The sequence below is a fragment of the Schistocerca gregaria genome, chromosome 1 (genome assembly GCF_023897955.1).
Source record: "Schistocerca gregaria isolate iqSchGreg1 chromosome 1, iqSchGreg1.2, whole genome shotgun sequence".
Lineage (NCBI taxonomy): Eukaryota > Metazoa > Arthropoda > Insecta > Orthoptera > Acrididae > Schistocerca > Schistocerca gregaria.
In genome coordinates, this window is record NC_064920.1 from 669,019,760 (window position 1) to 669,037,197 (window position 17,438).

Sequence of the window (17,438 nt, forward strand, 5' to 3'; positions counted from 1 at the left end):
TACCGCATCACACACTCGTGACGCTACAAGTTTGGTATTCCATTTCATGATGGACAGTGCTCATAATGTTGTATCTCATCATTATATAATCACCACATTCTCTGCTACAGATAAAATATGTAGATGCTGTAACTAATTATTGTAAATTTTAAAAATCTGAATCTGTTTTAACCAGTTACAGTTGAAGTGGCATTTGAAGCAAATGAACAAGTTGCTTTTTTCCGTGTTTGTTCATATATGGGCTTGCACATTTCTGTATACAGATTTTCTTTGTAGACCTCTCTTCCCTTGCCCAACGAAAATCAGATAAACATATTTTTACCATTTGTTTATTATTTTTGAGCTTGGTAATGTAGTTTTTCGTGTTTACTTTTTCAGTTAAATATCTATGAATGACTTCACCAGTTCCTCTTTCATGCTTGGCACCATACATCCGTACAAATAGTTACACCCCTTATTATGCACTTTGCATCTTCTGTTACCTGCTTTTCATTTCTTCGAGTTGTCACATTTTTGATGTCATAGAATACATGCCTTACATGTATACTGAAAAAACACAATTAATATAGTGTTTGGCAAATGCATCCTGTAGGCCTTATGAAAAACGCCAGGCTCATTGGTGAATGTGTACTGGGAAAATATTTATTAACATTTAGTTTTGGTACTAATTTTAATACTGAATCAAAGATTTTATAACAACTGCAGTGAATTTTGTTTTGGGAGAGAGGATGGATTATTGGGGGGGGGGGGGGGGCAGGAGGTAATGTAGCATGTTTTTGGAATTACTGTGGTACAAGTTCTATATCTCTTTAATTATATCATTTATAGTTTATTTCTTGAAGAGAGCATGTGTGTTCATCTTATATTTGTGTGGTTTCTGTCCAGACATTCTTAGAGAATAGTGGATGTCACTAGCTGATTTTTCATGTGTTCTTTGAACTTGGGAATATATTGTCAAATCAAGAGACTGAATTAATAATAATGATACTACTACTAAAAATAATAGTAGGACTGTTTGAAATAGTGGACTGTTTCTAAAAAGTGGTCTCTGTGTTGGCATCTTCGTTAGGAAAAAAGGGAGTATACCACATGCTGATGTGAATTAAATGCTCCTGGTGGAGTATTGTCTTGAGTTGAGTTAGAATGTGAAGGTCTTGGACTGTTGTTTTGCGTGTTTTCTATTGTTTATACTTCTAAATATAATGTGAAGTGCATAAACAGCCATGTTCACTAGGTGTCAATTTCTCATGTTTTCATTAGTACATTACTTGACATGAATTGTTATAATTCTGGTAGCTGATAACTGTTTCTTTCAGAAAGTTTCCTGTCCAGAGGACAACATTGAATTTAAAGGTGCCCTATTTTGTGAAGGAAAATTTCCACACAGAATATCAGGGCAGCCTCCGAAGGCTAGAAATGTCAGTTGAAGAGGAATATATTAACAACCTGCGGCATGCGTGTCACAGGGAAAAGAATTACAGTAAGTTACCTTTTGAGCTCTTTTGTAAGATCTTTTATTGTCAAACTTCACTCTTTTTTTCCCTACTCCCATAGATTATACTTATGGGAGGCTTATTTATGAAAAAGCAGACCCATGTGAGTATTTTCATGTCAGCAGACTGAACCACAACTTGAAACTCTATCCTTTGTTGAGATTAGAATGCTGTTTATTAACAATATAAATGGATGTAGTCATCATTGAACTCTTCACCACATTGATTACCAATTCTTAAAATTTTTTTAACTAAAATATAATGAGAATAATTACTCAGATAGGGATGTGATCTGCTAGCTTTGTCTGTTTGGAGATATTCAAGGGAATGCAGAGTTACATTATGTTTTTTGGTGTCTAGCCATATTTTCAGAAAGTTTTTTTCATTCTGCCCCCCACCCTGCCACCCTGTTTCTACTTCTCTTGTGGGAATGGGGTTCTGTATTTTTGACTGCAGACTGTAATTTTTCTTGCAGAAGGATGAAGTCCAGTTAGGTCATTTGACCTGTATTACATACCTTATTCAATCATTTGTTTAGTCATGAATGTTTTTTCATACCTCTAGTTTGGTTATACTGTAGTAAGTTTATATGCATGTTGTTATCTTGTCATTTTGCCCTTGAGACCATGTCTGCTACATAATGTATCTTACATTTTTTTCTCAGGTTCTGCTTGTGTGTCTCATTTGCTAGTGGTTGTACAACTTGAAATATGTTTATCTAGATCTGGAATTATTTTCTCCCCTAGTTTAATAGGCCCTGTCTATGAATCATCTTTGTAACAAAAAATTCGTAGCTACCTCTGTTGTTTACATTGCCATTTTGCATGCCTCCAAATGGTGTGTATGTAGACAGTTAGTCAGCTACAGTTTAAGGCACCCTGTACGTCTCCTCTCCTCTCCTACAACCGTTTTTAGTGGTGTAGCTGCAAACCAACTGTGGGATTGTAGATAGTGCTCTTTCACCATCTACCCAAACACTTTTCTGCTTGCCCCCATGGAAAAACGCATAGATTTTATATTGCTCTTCTGGCAATTAATAAATAAAAAATGCGTAGTAAGTGAGGCACTTTACTGTGATGACTAAAGTAAGTAGAGGATAACATTCTCTGCTGTGATTGATTGTGTTGTGGGAACTGGTGTTGTAAAAATTACTGTAACTATAACTATAATAAACAATATCTTTGTGGTAATAATATCTCTCTCTCTCTCTCTCTCTCTCTCTCTCTCTCTCTCTCTCTCTCTCTCTCTCTCTCTCCCCCCCTCTCTCCCCCTCTCTCTCTCTCTCTCTCTCTCTCTCCCCCCCCTCTCTCCCCCTTCCCTTCTCCCCACCTCCTTCCCCTCTTCTTCCCCCTTCCCTCCCTTCCCTACTCCCCACCTCCTTTCCCTCTCCTTCATCCCGTTCAACTGATTTCAATTAAATGCCTTGTTTTATTTGCCTAGTCAGATGCAGCTATAGCTAAATGTTGTAACTTACTTGTTGTTGTTGTTGTTGTTGTTGTTGTTGTTGTTGTCGTCTTCAGTCCTGAGACTGGTTTGATGCAGCTCTCCATGCTACTCTATCCTGTGCAAGCTTCTTCATCTCCCAGTACTTGCTGCGACCTACATCCTTCTGAATCTGCTTAGTGTATTCATATCTTGGTCTCCCTCTACGATTTTTACCCTCCACGCTGCCCTGCAATGCTAAATTTGTGATCCCTTGATGCCTCAAAACATGTCCTACCAACCGGTCCCTTCTTTTTGTCAAGTTGTGCCACAAACTCCTCTTCTCCCCAATTCTATTCAATACCTCCTCATTAGTTACGTGATATACCCATCTAATCTTCAGCATTCTTCTGTAGCACCACATTTCAAAAGCTTCTATTCTCTTCTTGTCGAAACTAGTTATTGTCCATGTTTCACTTCCATACATGGCTACACTCCATACAAATACTTTCAGAAACGACTTCCTGACCATTAAATCTATACTCGATGTTAACAAATTTCTCTTCTTCAGAAACGCTTTCCTTGCCATTGCCAGTCTACATTTTATATCCTCTCTACTTTGACCATCATCAGTTATTTTACTCCGTAAATAGCAAAACTCCTTTACTACTTTAAGTGTCTCATTTCCTAATCTAATTCCCTCAACATCACCCGATTTAATTTGACTACATTCCATTATCCTCGTTTTGCTTTTGTTGTTCATTTTATATCCTCCTTTTAAGACACTGTCCATTCCGTTCAACTGTTCTTCCAAGTCCTTTGCTGTCTCTGACAGAATTACAATGTCATTGGCGAACCTCAAAGTTTTTATTTCTTCTCCGTGAATTTTAATACCTACTCCAAATTTTTCTTTTGTTTCCTTTACTGCTTGCTCAATATACAGATGGAATAACATCGGGGAGAGGCTACAACCCTGTCTCACTCCCTTCCCAACCACTGCTTCAGTTTCATGTCCCTCGACTCTTATAACTGCCATCTGGTTTCTGTACAAATTGTAAATAGCCTTACGCTCCCTGTATTTTACCGCTGCCACCTTTAGAATTTGAAAGAGAGTATTCCAGTCAACATTGTCAAAAGCTTTCTCTAAGTCTACAAATGCTAGAAAAGTAGGTTTGCCTTTTCTTAATTTTTCTTCTAAGATAAGTCGTAAGGTTAGTATTGCCTCACGTGTTGCAACATTTCTGTGGAATCCAAACTGATCTTCTGCAAGGTCCGCTTCTACCAGTTTTTCCATTCTTCTGTAAAGAATTTGTGTTATTATTTTGCAGCTGTGACTTATTAAACTGATAGTTCGGTAATTTTCACATCTGTCAACACCTACTTTCTTTGGGATTGGAATTATTATATTCTTCTTGAAGTCTGAGGGTATTTCGCCTGTCTCATACATCTTGCTCACCAGATGGTAGAGTTTTGTCATGACTGGCTCTCCCAAGGCCGTCATAGTTCTAATGGAATGTTGTCTACTCCCGGGGCCTTGTTTCGACTCAGGTCTTTCAGTGCTCTGTCAAACTCTTCCCGCAGTATTGTATCTCCCATTTCATCTTCATCTGCATCGTCTTCCATTTCCAGTACATCACCCTTGTATAAACCTTCTATATACTCCTTCCACCTTTCCGCCTTCCCTTCTTTGCTTAGAACTGGGTTTGCATCTGAGCTGTGGCTCTCTTTTATCCAAAGGTCTCTCTAATTTTCCTGTAGGCAGTATCTATCTTACCCCTAGTGAGATAAGCCTCTACATCCTTACATTGGTCCTCTAGCCATCCCTGCTTAGCCATTTTGCACTTCCTGTCGATCTCATTTTTGAGACGTTTGTATTCCTTTTTGCCTGCTTCATTTACTGCATTTTTATATTTTCTGCTTCCATCAATTAAATTCAATATTTCTTCTGTTACCCACGGATTTCTATTAGCCCTCGTCTTTTTACCTACTTTATCTTCTGCTGCCTTCACTACATCATCACTCAGAGCTACCCATTCTTCTTCTACTGTATTTCTTTCCTCCATTCCTGTCAATTGTTCCCTTATACTCTCCCTGAAACTCTCTACAACCGCTGGTTCTTTCAGTTTATCCAGGTCCCATCTCCTTAAATGAGCACCTTTTTGTAGTTTCTTCAGTTTTAATCTACAGTTCATAACCAATAGATTGTGGTCAGAGTCCACATCTGCCCCTGGAAATGTCTTACAATTTAAAACCTGATTCCTAAATCTCTGTCTTACCATTATATAATCTATCTGATACCTTTTAGTACCTCCAGGATTCTTCCATGTATACAACCTTCTTTTATGATTCTTGAACCAAGTATTAGCTATGATTAAGTTATGCTCTGTGCAAAATTCTACCAGACGGCTTCCTCTTTCATTTCTTCCCCCCAATCCATATGCGCCTACTATGTTTCCTTCTCTCCCTTTTCCTACTGACGAATTCCAGTCACCCATGACTATTAAATTTTCGTCCCCCTTCACTACCTGAATAATTTCTTTTATCTCATCATAGATTTCCTCAATTTCTTCATCATCTGCAGAGCTAGTTGGCATATAAACTTGTACTACTGTAGTAGGCATGGGCTTCGTGTCTATCTTGGCCACAATAATGCGTTCACTATGCTGTTTGTAGTAGCTTACCTGCACTCCTATCTTTTAATTCATTATTAAACCGACTTCTGCATTACCCCTATTTGATTTTGTATTTATAACCCTGTATTCGCCTGACCAGAAGTCTCGTTCCTCCTGCCACCAAACTTCACTGATTCCCACTATATCTAACTTCAACCTATCCATTTCCCTTTTTAAACTTTCTAACCTACCTGCTCGATTAAGGGATCCGACATTCCACACTCCGATCCGTAGAACGCCCGTTTTCTTTCTCCTGATAACCACGTCCTCTTGAGTAGTCCGCGCCCGGAGATCTGAATGGGGGACTATTTTTCCTCCGGAATATTTTACCCAAGAGGACGTCGTCATCATTTAATCATACAGATATAACATTAAAATCTCATTATTAAGAGTATTTTTCTGAGAATATGACTTTTAAATATAATAATTGGCTAATGTTAGGAGAATGAACTGATTTGAAGAAATGCAGTTAAAGGTAAACAATTTAGTCATTCATAGTTACAAGCATACATGACAAAATGTACAAAAAGGTTCGCAGACTGGTGTGGTATTTGGCAGTTGATTATCACATGCCCATTTGCTTCTTACATTTTCTGGCATGCATTTTATTGATGCCTGAGATATTGCTACGTCACCATTAAATCCACATTCTTCTAAAGTGTGTTGAACTATGAAATTAAGACATGCCAAGTTATGTATTACGTAGGAAGACTTCGCACATCCTAAACACAATGAGTGGAAAATTTTATGACAATAGACCAAGTTTTGTGGAATTACTGTGAAGCTTCAGACATGCCGCATGCGCAAATGCACACACACAGTTTGTTATTACATGTTAACATGGTGGACAGTTAAGAAATTTCTAGAGGCAAATTATATTTTTCCCCCCTCTCCCCCAAAGTTTTATCCAATACTTGCAACGGTTACTTATTGGAGTTAGTTTGAAAGGTATTCTTAGTTAATCTTGCATAAGTGGGTTGCAGCATTATGTCATTATCATCGAAAACTGAATTCTTGCTCTGCCACACCAACAGATCTTCATTAAGCCTAAACTTCAAGAGAAACTTGCATTAAAATACTTTTTGGTGATTGGTTGTAGAATCTTCTGTAGCCCCATGATGTTATAAGACTGATTTTATATTATTGCCATGTTTCAATTGTTGTGAGTTAAAACTTGTACTTTGAGGTTCACACGTAACATTAGACCCCAATCTTCCTTAATAATTTAAAATTAGATGTTGAGACTCTACAGTGTCAGTCAGATATTCCTGTTTTATATTTCTCGTTTGTTGAAAAACATTACTTGTGTTGTCATTTTCTTTAAGACCTTAGATCCTGTACTGACTCGAACCTGGCTTTTTCTGTCTGCTCTTCATTGAATATTTCTACTCATAATTAGTGATTACACGTACCTTTCTTCCTGTCTTATTTTCTTGCCGTCGTCCAGATGGTTACTCAACTAAGTCTACCTTGCTGTCAGAAATTTTTTTACCATATGTTTTGAATTACTTTTTATTTTAAATCTGCAACATCCAGGACAATAGAAAGCAATTCTGCTGCTACCTGCCACTAGGGTGGTCACCTCAAATGTGGAAGTTAAATGCAAAAAGACTCAGGGCACCACATTTTCAAAGTAATAGAAGTCACTAAAATAACTCTTTGAGGTAATTATGGAAGAAAATATTGTTTCAAGAATGTTAGTTAATTATTGGAGAATGAATTCCAATATTATTGGTGCAAGGAGCTGTCTAGCAAATTTGTATTACTAGCAGCAGCCAGACTAGGGAATTACCACCCTGTGCGTAGGTTGCTGTGAGCACAACAACACACATGGCTGTATTTAAGGTGGTGCCATGACTGGGAAACGTGGATTGCTGATGAACGGCATCCCATTGTGTTCAGTGATGAATAACGGCTCTGCAATACCCTGGATGAAAATAGCAGCAATTTGGAGAGAGATCCTATTATTTCAGTGTTTTGGAGAGGCATAGTGGTGTTTCTCTTGGCATTTCCGTGTGGGTAGTAGTTGGGCCTGACTTCAGGTCATGATTGGTAGTGATTGAGGAAATCTTACTGCACCACGGTATGTCACAGACATTCTGTGTTACCTCTCATTGCTTTTCAAAAGGACAATGGTTGTTCACACATGGCACAAGTGTCTTTGAACTGTCTTTGTGATATTGAGTTACTCCAGAGAACAAATCTGCCATAATGCAAGCATACTTTGTGTTAACGAAATTTTCTATCTTGTACCTCAGATCTCCAGACCTGTCCTCAGTAGAATGTATTGTATCAGATCAAATATCAACTCAATACCCCATTGCCAGTCTCCAGGTTATCAAGGACCAGTTACAACAGCGTGGGCCAGTTTGCCTATGCAGAGGCTCCAACAACTGCAACGTCATACTGATAAATAGGCTCATACTACAAAGTTCTTTGTAAATTTTACTTGATTTTGTAATCAATGAAATAACATCACATACTCTCTTAGTGTGTGAAGTTCCATTTCATGTCGTCCTCTCCTGATTGCTTCACTTTTCATGTCAGACAATGTATTTATTCTTGTCATGTGTGTAAACTGGAGAAAAAAAGAAATGTGTGTTGTACATTATTTTATACAACTGAATCAAATTAAAACTTACGCTGAGGTACAAGACAGAAAATTTTGTTAACACAAAGTATGCTTGCGTTATGGCAGATTTGTTCTGTGAACCTGATTTTGTATACAGCCATGTCTCATTTGCAATGTAATACTTTTATTTGATTATTAAATTGAGATGAAGACATGGGAGAGCATTGTTTAGTGATTTCCAGACTTTACTGCAAACATAGTGCACAAAAAGGTAAAGATCTCAACAAGAGGAATGAGGATATTGTATACCACTATTGTTAAATTTGCTTTGGTTTTACATTTTATTGTGTCATTTGGAAATATGGTGCTATAAAGATACTCTGTGAGAAACTAGTTTATTGTGCATGCCATTTTTGGTGCTTGTGAGTGGGGCACGTGTGGATTTGGGGGAGGGGGGGGGGGGGAATCAGTGGCAATATTTCTACTGCAACATCACACAAGGGCATCTACAGCTACTGTGGCTAACATGTCAAACAGTGGCCTTGCTGCTTTTCTTTTTGATTGCTTTTTTTTCCTAAGTGCCCAGCCCAGCTAAACAAGCCATACATAGTCATTGCCACAAGTTTTACTATTCTCACTGACATACCATCACCCATATAAAGAAAGATGGCATAAAACCCTTGATGATACAAATCATCCTGCAGTTAATAAACTTAGATTCAGTGATGGTGTGACTATTGTGATGTTGAAGACCAAAGGGCCAGTGATGAACTGCACTGAAAGTGTTTCATTGCAGAAATATTGTACTGCTACATTAGATTAGGAACTACAAAGTATTTTTGAGACCTGACGGTAAGGAGTTAAATATGCAACAAATCTTTGTTATTGAGACCTACTGAGCTTTTCTTCATATTGTCCACATTCACTCTGCTGCTCCAGTACATTGGTTCCCATTCACTCGTGCTTTGCTCCAAGTCATAGCTGTAACACGTCCTTTGATCCATACGCATCCTGTATCAACAAGAATGTAGCATAGTGGTTCCACATCCATCATGCTCTCTTTATGGCCTATTTGCTCATTCCATTATACCCTTGTATAATTGTTGCTCCACTTTCTCTATGCAGCTTGCTCTCCTACTTTTCGTTAATTTTTCTGTTTAGTTTACAGCAAAGGACATAGCATACAAATGCAGGTTTTCCATGACTATTACTTTGTTGTTGTTAATTACCGGTTCTCTCTCTCTCTCTCTCTCTCTCTCTCTCTCTCTCTCTCTCTCTCTCTGTGTGTGTGTGTGTGTGTGTGTGTGTGTGTGTGTGTGTGTGTGTGTGTTGTGTTGTGTAAGACAGGGTGTGACGTTCCCCTGCTTTATTTCTTGGTTGGTTGTCCTCGGTGTTGACGTACTGTGTTGTTACACTGGCTGAAAAATGGGGTTTGTAATTTCGACACTGACTACTGTAAATAATATAGCCGACAGGTGAACAGTTGCATTTCACAGTTCTTTACTTTCACTTTTCACAACCCCACAATAATACACAATTATGTGGAAAGTCCACGACTGTTTAACTTCTGATAATCCTCATCAGGAGGTCACAGGCAAACATCCACATACAGCTACAATAATTTACTGTTGAATATTTATGAGCAGTAAAAAACATAACTATGTAATTCACAGTTATTTTGGAATAATGAGGTATTATGGAACAGACACTGTCATTATTTTAACACAGGACCTAATTGTGTTACACTTATTTCACAGTTAAGTTGATGCATTGTTGTTCTACTCAACACAGGTTTCTTGTCTGAAACTGGGGCGTGGACTGACTGTCTCGGACTAAAATTTTGGCCCTTATATATCCTCACAATAATAGGTTTTTGAACTGTGTCATTTGCCATGGTTTCTGTTTTTCCCATGGTTGAGTTTTTTTTTGGAGTTTCCGCACTTTCCTAGAGGGCGTTGCGGAGCCACCGCGAGTGCGCTGCTAGCGTATCCGGTGGGAGGAGGTTGTGTGTGCCGTGCCGAGGGCGGACAAGGCAGTTGAGATGTGTGTTTGGAATTGCATGACCGATGTCCCGATTTTGTGGGAGCTATTAATAACTATGTGGCAACGTTTCTCTGCTTTGAGTTTGTGATCGGAAATTGCCTTGTGTGTGTGTTACTGCCCTCTTGCTGATTCACTTAAGGTACATGTCATTAAAAAAGAAAGAAAAAAATTTTGGCTGTGGACCTTCTGCAAGCCGTTCTTTTCCCAAGGATGGTGTTGTAGGTCACTGTTTGGATAAGCACGTCGTAAAATGTTTAAATAACCTTGTACTGTCTGGCAGAGAGAGAGAGAGTGAACTGTAGCCAATTAATTTTGTGGATGTCTGAATTGTGAGATTATGTTAATGTTCGTTAATATCTGTTGTGTTTTAGTACGTAGGCATATTTAACTTTAGTCACTGTTATTGTGTACATATTCTTGTGTTAATGAGTTTGGTCCCCATGGCATTTAAGTGCTCTATGTAATTATATTTAAGGTAGTGCTAGAGTTTATATTTGGTAATCCTCCTAGCCACGACTGATGTCGGTTGCTCGGTCTGTCTGAAATGTTGGATCTATTGGGTAGAGACCGTTGTTGACTTGCTCTCCTCAGTCCCGAATTCCCGTATTGGTACTATGGCGGTAGTTCTGCCGGAATCACATTTGCAGACATTATCAATTCTTGTGAGCACAAATAAAGCTACCTTGCCTCTGTAATTTTCGTCCACTGGTCAGCAAGCTATGGGTAATGATTAAAAATCACCAACTGGTCTTCGTCCAACTTAGTGGTTCATGTTAGGTAGTTCCATTTCCAGTGTGGGTAAATGTTTCCTCATCCTGGTGGAGTCATCCTCTTTCCTGAGCCATGCAGGGGTAAGAGTTGCCCAAGCGTCTATTGCTGCTCAGTGTTCCAGGAGAATGAAGTAAGGGGTTAATTATCTATTCCACCGTTACGGCCAAGAAAGCCAAATTAGAGTAGTTCTGGATAACCTAAGTATTGTACAGTACTAAGATTGTTCTAGGTTTGGAGAAATTGCTGTTTAGTAAAATTTAGCCTTCTGTGTCAGTAGTCCGATGTATTCGACAATCCAACATTGTTATAGAACTGAAAGACTTGGTTTTGATGCATTTGCTGAGACGTGACTTAATTATTTGCTATTGGTGTTAATTGCTGTAAATAAATCTTCTTTAATCTGTGGTTATAATTCTTAATGACTGATTGTCCTTAACGGTGTCACATTTAACGTACGTCTGACTGCCCCATATATCACTTACTGACTTCATTCAGAGACTGAAAAGGTGATCCTTGCTCTAGTTCTATGGGACTTTATTAACCGTTGATCTTTATCATTTATGGTCTTAAATATATGTTTGTTTAAAGGAGTAATTATAGATTCCTATTGTTTATTAAGTAATTCTTAAGTTATATATCAAATATTACGAGTGAAAATACTCTTATTGTTATGCTTACTTGCTCTGTGATTTGCACTGAAGGATGTGACAAATGAATTAAAAATCTAAAGTGAAGCATTGGGGTGAATTAATCCTTTCCTGTATCATTACTTTTAAAGATAACTGATTGTTTGCCACTTGTTATTGAAATTAGTTGGGAGAGTAGTTTATTGATTGACCCTGTAGAAAAGTATATCAATACTGACACTATACATTGTTTGATGTTTAATTTACAGAAATTACAATTATAACTTAACTGATTCAGTCTACTGAATACATAGAAAACTTCCTTCTTTTTAACAGTTTCTTCTACTGCAAGAGTTAGGCTGAATTATTTATTTAAATCATGAAATTAACAGATACCATTCCACAAACAAGACTTTCGACAAAACTGTTAATTACTTTGGTATTAATTAAGGGCTGACTTTTTTAACATGTTTTTGAATAGAGCCTAACAGATCCTTTAAGAATACTATTAATTGTTCCCCCAAATGTTTATAAGTAGTACAGAATTTATATTTGTTTATATGTTAACAATAGAATTTTTACGAAACAATTAATAATTTCACCCTATAACAAAAGATACTAACAAGGAATAGTCTAAATAAATTAGAAAATCAATTACGTACATAAAACTAAGCACAAAATTAGATCTGGTGTTATATTCTTTAAAACTGAGGGCCAATCTTTCTCTTGTGTGAAAATGCAGATTTTACTCACGTTTGTTAATGGTAAGTAGTCAGACATGAAAAAAAAATTAATTTTAAGGAAGCAGATGGCAAAACAAGAGGGGAAGTAAAAAATCCCAGCTTGCTTCATCACAAGATGTGATAATTGCTTACTGAAACACTGTGGTGGACAGTATAATGGTGGAACAGATGACCGAACCATCCTACAAGTGTCCAAAAAGGCCCCTACCCACTTGCCAACATGTTGGAGGGTGTGTTGTGTTGCACATCGAACATCATCTTGGCAGGCTTTAACGCAGGCAACAGTACCGGTGATGTGAGTAACAAGTTCTTCACGTGTATCCACCTTTGTAGTGTTCACATCCTCCTTTAACCAGCTCTATAAATAGAACGGGCTTATGTCAGGTAATTCAGCAAGATAGTTAATGGTTCAGACACGACCCATCCAATGTTGAGGAAATGTCTTATTCAGATACTGGGACACTTGTGTGGTGCAGTGAATCAGTGATCCAATCATGCTGCAGGTACATTTGTAGTCATTGGAGTGTCACATCTTCCAACAGTGCAGGTAGGTCTTCTATTGGAAATGTGCATATGCTGCGGCTTGTTTCCCTAGTGTCATGTGGGTTCTCCATCACCCATGTATGAGAATTGCAGGCGTTCACGATACCATTGCTTATAAATGTAGCCTCATCTGTAAATAAAGTTTATTGCATGACGTCTCTGTGTACAACCAACCATTCTCGAAGTTATTGTCTGCTTATTGAGTCACCTGGATGCAGATGTTGCATGGCTGCACATAGAAAGGGTACAAGCCCATGAAATGGAATGTACACCCACCCGCATTTGTGAAATATTGAGCTGACGGCAAGTGCGCCATGTACTAGTGGCAGGACTCTGTTGTACCTTCGCAATTAATGTCTTCGCTTTCCTTAACTGACTGGACAGCCTCATGTTCTGATGTTATGGGTACACTGGGTAGTATTATGGATTCACATAATGTTTGAAAAACCGTGGGAAATACCCTGGCACACGGGGTTCGTCGACAGGGAAATGTCTCTTGTATTCTGTCACAGCTGCGTGGGCACTGCCATGATAGTGCCTATACACAAACATGTCTGCATATTCTGCGTGAGTGAATGTATGCATTGGTATTTACAGAAAAAAAGATTTTGCTCAATGAAACAACACTTAAGCATAACATGCACAATCTCACAACTGCTCACTGATCCAACCCATTATTACACAGTGGGTATGATTTCATTGTTGCATCTGTCCAATGTCACAATGCTGTCATTTGTTGGAGAACCTCCACACCTCTTGCAGGATGGTTCAATCACCTGTCCCACCATTACTAAGGCCTACACAGTATTTCGGTAAGTAATATTCACAATGAATGAGATTTGCACTCTGCAGTGGACTGTGCGCTGATATGAAACTTCCTGGCAGATTAAAACTGTGTGCCGGACCGAGACTCGAACTCGAGATCTTTGCCTTTCGTGGGCAAGTGCTCTACCAACTGAGCTACCCAAGCATGACTCACGGCCTGTCCTCACAGCTTTACTTCTGCCAGTACCTCGTCTCCTAGCTTCCAAACTTTACAGAAGCTCTCGTGCGAACCTTGCAGAACTAGCACTCCTGAAAGAAAGGATATTGTGGAGATATGGTTTTGCCACAGCCTGGAAACAATCCCCAGGCTGTGGCAAAGCCATGTCTCCACAATATCCTTTCTTTCAGGAGTGCTAGTTCTGCAAGGTTCGCAGGAGAGCTTCTGTAAAGTTTGGAAGGTAGGAGACGAGGTACTGGCAGAAGTAAAGCTTTGAGGACGGGCTGTGAGTCGTGCTTGGGTAGCTCAGTTGGTAGAGCACTTGCCCGCGAAAGGCAAAGGTCCCGAGTTAGAGTCTCGGTCTGGCACACAGTTCTAACCTGCCAGGAAGTTTCAATATTCACACTTGTCATCGTATTCATGGAAGTGAGTGATCTTCAACTTGCTCCAGTTCTGTAATGACTGGAAATTGGACACATGTTCATAGGGCTTCTGCATTTCATTTTCACATGTAGAATCACTCTGTAAACAGGTGTGGCGTGTTTTCTTACCTGGAAGCTTTTTAGTTTTCAGGAAACTTATTTAGGATTCTTAAGTTTCATTAATTGCATTTTTTCCAGGGGATACGATGATCTGGAAGGCACGGAATTTTGGGGACAGGGACTTATTTCATAGAGCTCAAAATATTCCTATGCCTCATTGTAACAAACTTCAGGAACTTCATGCATATCACTGATTGCGTTTTCCTTCAATTCCTTCGACTGTTTGCAGACTGCTGTGACTCAGAGAAGAAAATCACCAAAACAAGAGAACCTATTTTAATTTATAAAGGTTGTTTTTGTCGCTTGTATATTTGTGAATATATTGTACAGAAGAAAGTGTATAGTACATACAAAGATAGTTTGTTAGCCTGTGATTTAATCTATGTCACTGGTTAAGACTTTATTTCTTAAAGAAAGTTCCATCTATGGAATGGACTTGCAATTGCATCACAAAAAGCACCGTTCAGATAAATAATGACTAGTCACTTTTCAAATTTAATATTGCTGAGTTTACTTACCATTTTTGAGAACACAAAAATGAAGAGGCAATTTTTATATATTTGTATGTATTCTTCGTATATGTAATGCATTTTTCAGAAGTGGTTTGTTTTGTGTGTATTGTGAAATATCTTTAAGAGTTTCTGTTTCAATTTAGTAAAACGAAATTCCTGTTTAGGTGGTTAAAATTTTTTAAAGACTCAGAACCATGAAAGAAATTGTTGGCATTCCAGTTTCATGTCAGCATTAGTGTATGCTAATTAAACAGGCTGCAAAATAATAATCTGTGATGACAGTCTCATGCAGAATAATCTGCAGTACTGGAAATATAATGCTGACACGTGATAAGGTTTAAAGTCGTCATACATGAAATATGCCTATTTTAGAGATCTGGTGTAGAACTGTTATATGGTGTGTTATAGTACTCTTCTAAATGAAGACCAGTGTTCCTTCCATTTTTGGATTCCTTAGCTTTCTCTGTTCTGCAAGGAAACTTCTCTAAGTTCATTGTAAAGAATTTTATAAAATCATTGTTTTAATTGATTTTTATTGCAAAAACATTGTATTGCGCATTCCAAAATTGTGACAAAAGACAACATACATGTGCATTATCTGCACAGAATTTGTGGTCTAGTGAAGCTTTTAGTATTTAAGCAGTATTTTATTGAGTGTCACAGGGCATGATTTACCATTAAATATTTATTGTTGATGATGAATTTTAGTTGCTTTTATTGATGCTTCATGAGGATGTGCAAGTTCTCAAAAAGAATAGGATAGAAAAAGATTGTTGAATAAAAGCATAGCATCTGCTAGTTGCAGAAAGGGAAGGTAAGTTTTTCTAATTTTGTACTAATTGAGTTAACTTTTGTTTTAGGAACTATCTTTTTTTTCTCTTTCTTGAAATGCTAAACATATTTGCTTCCATTGCTTTAATTTTGTAAGTACTTTTATTATCTGTTAAGATATTAATTAGCAGCATAATGGTGTACTGAAATTCTTTTTGACAGTAATAATAAGAAATTGGATGTGTTTGGCCTTGCTGTGCTGCCAGTGAAGTAAAGTCTACATAACATACAAGATATGCTCGTAGCAAAGGAGAATGTACTTCTGCTTTTTGTGTGGTCAGCACAGATCACTACTCACATTGGCACCACCACTTTCTTTCAGATGTGATCCGAGCTAATTATTTGATCTTTCTGGAGACTGGCTGAAGTGAAGTTAATTAAATACTCCTGATGAGGGCAGCAGCCTTTTCAGTAGTTGCAGGGGCAACAGTCTGGATGATTGACTGATCTGGCCTTGTAACACTAACCAAAATGGCCTAGCTGTGCTGGTACTGTGAATGGCTGGCAAGGGGAAACTACAGCGTGCAGCTTTACTGTATGATTAAATGATGATGGCGTCCTCTTGGGTAAAATATTACGGAGGTAAAATAGTCCCCCATTCAGATCTCCAGGCAGGGACTACTCAAGAGGATGTCATTATCAGGAGAAAGAAAATGGGAGTACTACGGATCGGAGCGTGGAATGTCAGATCCCTTAATTGGGCAGGTAGGTTAGAAAATTTAAAAAGGGAAATCTATAGGTTAAAGTTAGATATAGTGGGAATTAGTGAAGTTCGGTGGCAGGAGGTGCAAGACTTTTGGTCAGGTGGATACAGGGTTATGAATACAAAATCAAATAGGGGTGATGCAGGAGTAGGTTTAATAATGAATTAAAAAATAGAAGTGCGGGTAAGCTACTACAAACAGCATAGTGAACACATTATTGTGGCCAAGATAGACACAAAGCCCACGCCTACTACAGTAGTACAAATTTATATGCCAACTAGCTGTGCAGATGACGAAGAAATTGAAGAAATGTACGATGAAATAAAAGAAATTATTCAGATAGTGAAGGGAGACAAAAATTTAATAGTCATGGATGACTGTAATTCGAGTGTAGGAAAAGGGAGAGAAGGAAACGTAGTAGGTGACTATGGATTGGGGGGAAGAAATGAAAGAGGAAGCCGCCTGGTAGAATTTTGCACAGAGCATAACTTAACCATAGCTAACACTTGTTTCAAGAATCATAAAAGAAGATCATATACATGGAAGAAGCCTGGAGATACTGACAGATTTCAGATAGATTATATAATGGTAAGACAGATATTTAGGAACCAGGTTTTAAATTGTGTGACATTTACAGGGGCAGATGTGGAATCTGACCACAATCTATTGGTTATGAACTGTAGATTAAAACTGAAGAAACTGCAAAGAGGTGGGAATTTAAGGAGATGGGACGTGGATAAACAGACTAAACCAGAGGTTGTACAGAGTTTCAGGGAGAGCATAAGGGAACAATTGACAGGAATGGGGGAAAGAAAGACAGTAGAAGAAGAATGGGTAGCTTTGAGGGATGAAGTAGTGAAGGCAGCAGAGGATCAAGTAGGTAAAAAGACAATGGCTAGTAGAAATCCTTGGGTAACAGAAGAAATATTGAATTTAATTGATGAAAGGAGAAAATATAAAAATGCGGTAAATGAAGCAGGCA

The 17,438-nt window shown here is 38.2% G+C and overlaps 1 protein-coding gene and 1 long non-coding RNA gene across 5 annotated transcripts in view; one reads left to right on the plus strand and one right to left on the minus strand.

Moving 5' to 3' along the window:
• LOC126362494 (dnaJ homolog subfamily B member 12) overlaps positions 1–15,623 on the plus strand; it is a 135,161-nt gene extending 119,538 nt beyond the window's left edge. For 3 of the 4 annotated variants that reach the window (XM_050007886.1, XM_050007885.1, XM_050007887.1), the window contains 2 exons: positions 1,317–1,480; positions 14,488–15,623. In XM_050007886.1, coding sequence (XP_049863843.1) covers positions 1,317–1,480; positions 14,488–14,603 — 280 coding nt within the window. In that variant the 3' untranslated portion in view covers positions 14,604–15,623. The remainder of the gene's footprint in view (positions 1–1,316; positions 1,481–14,487) is intronic. The other variant, XM_050007888.1, reaches the window with a different exon arrangement.
• The window catches only part of LOC126362556 (uncharacterized), a 427,566-nt gene that overhangs the window by 112,567 nt on the left and 297,561 nt on the right, over positions 1–17,438 (minus strand). The gene's annotated exons all lie outside the window — the stretch shown is intronic.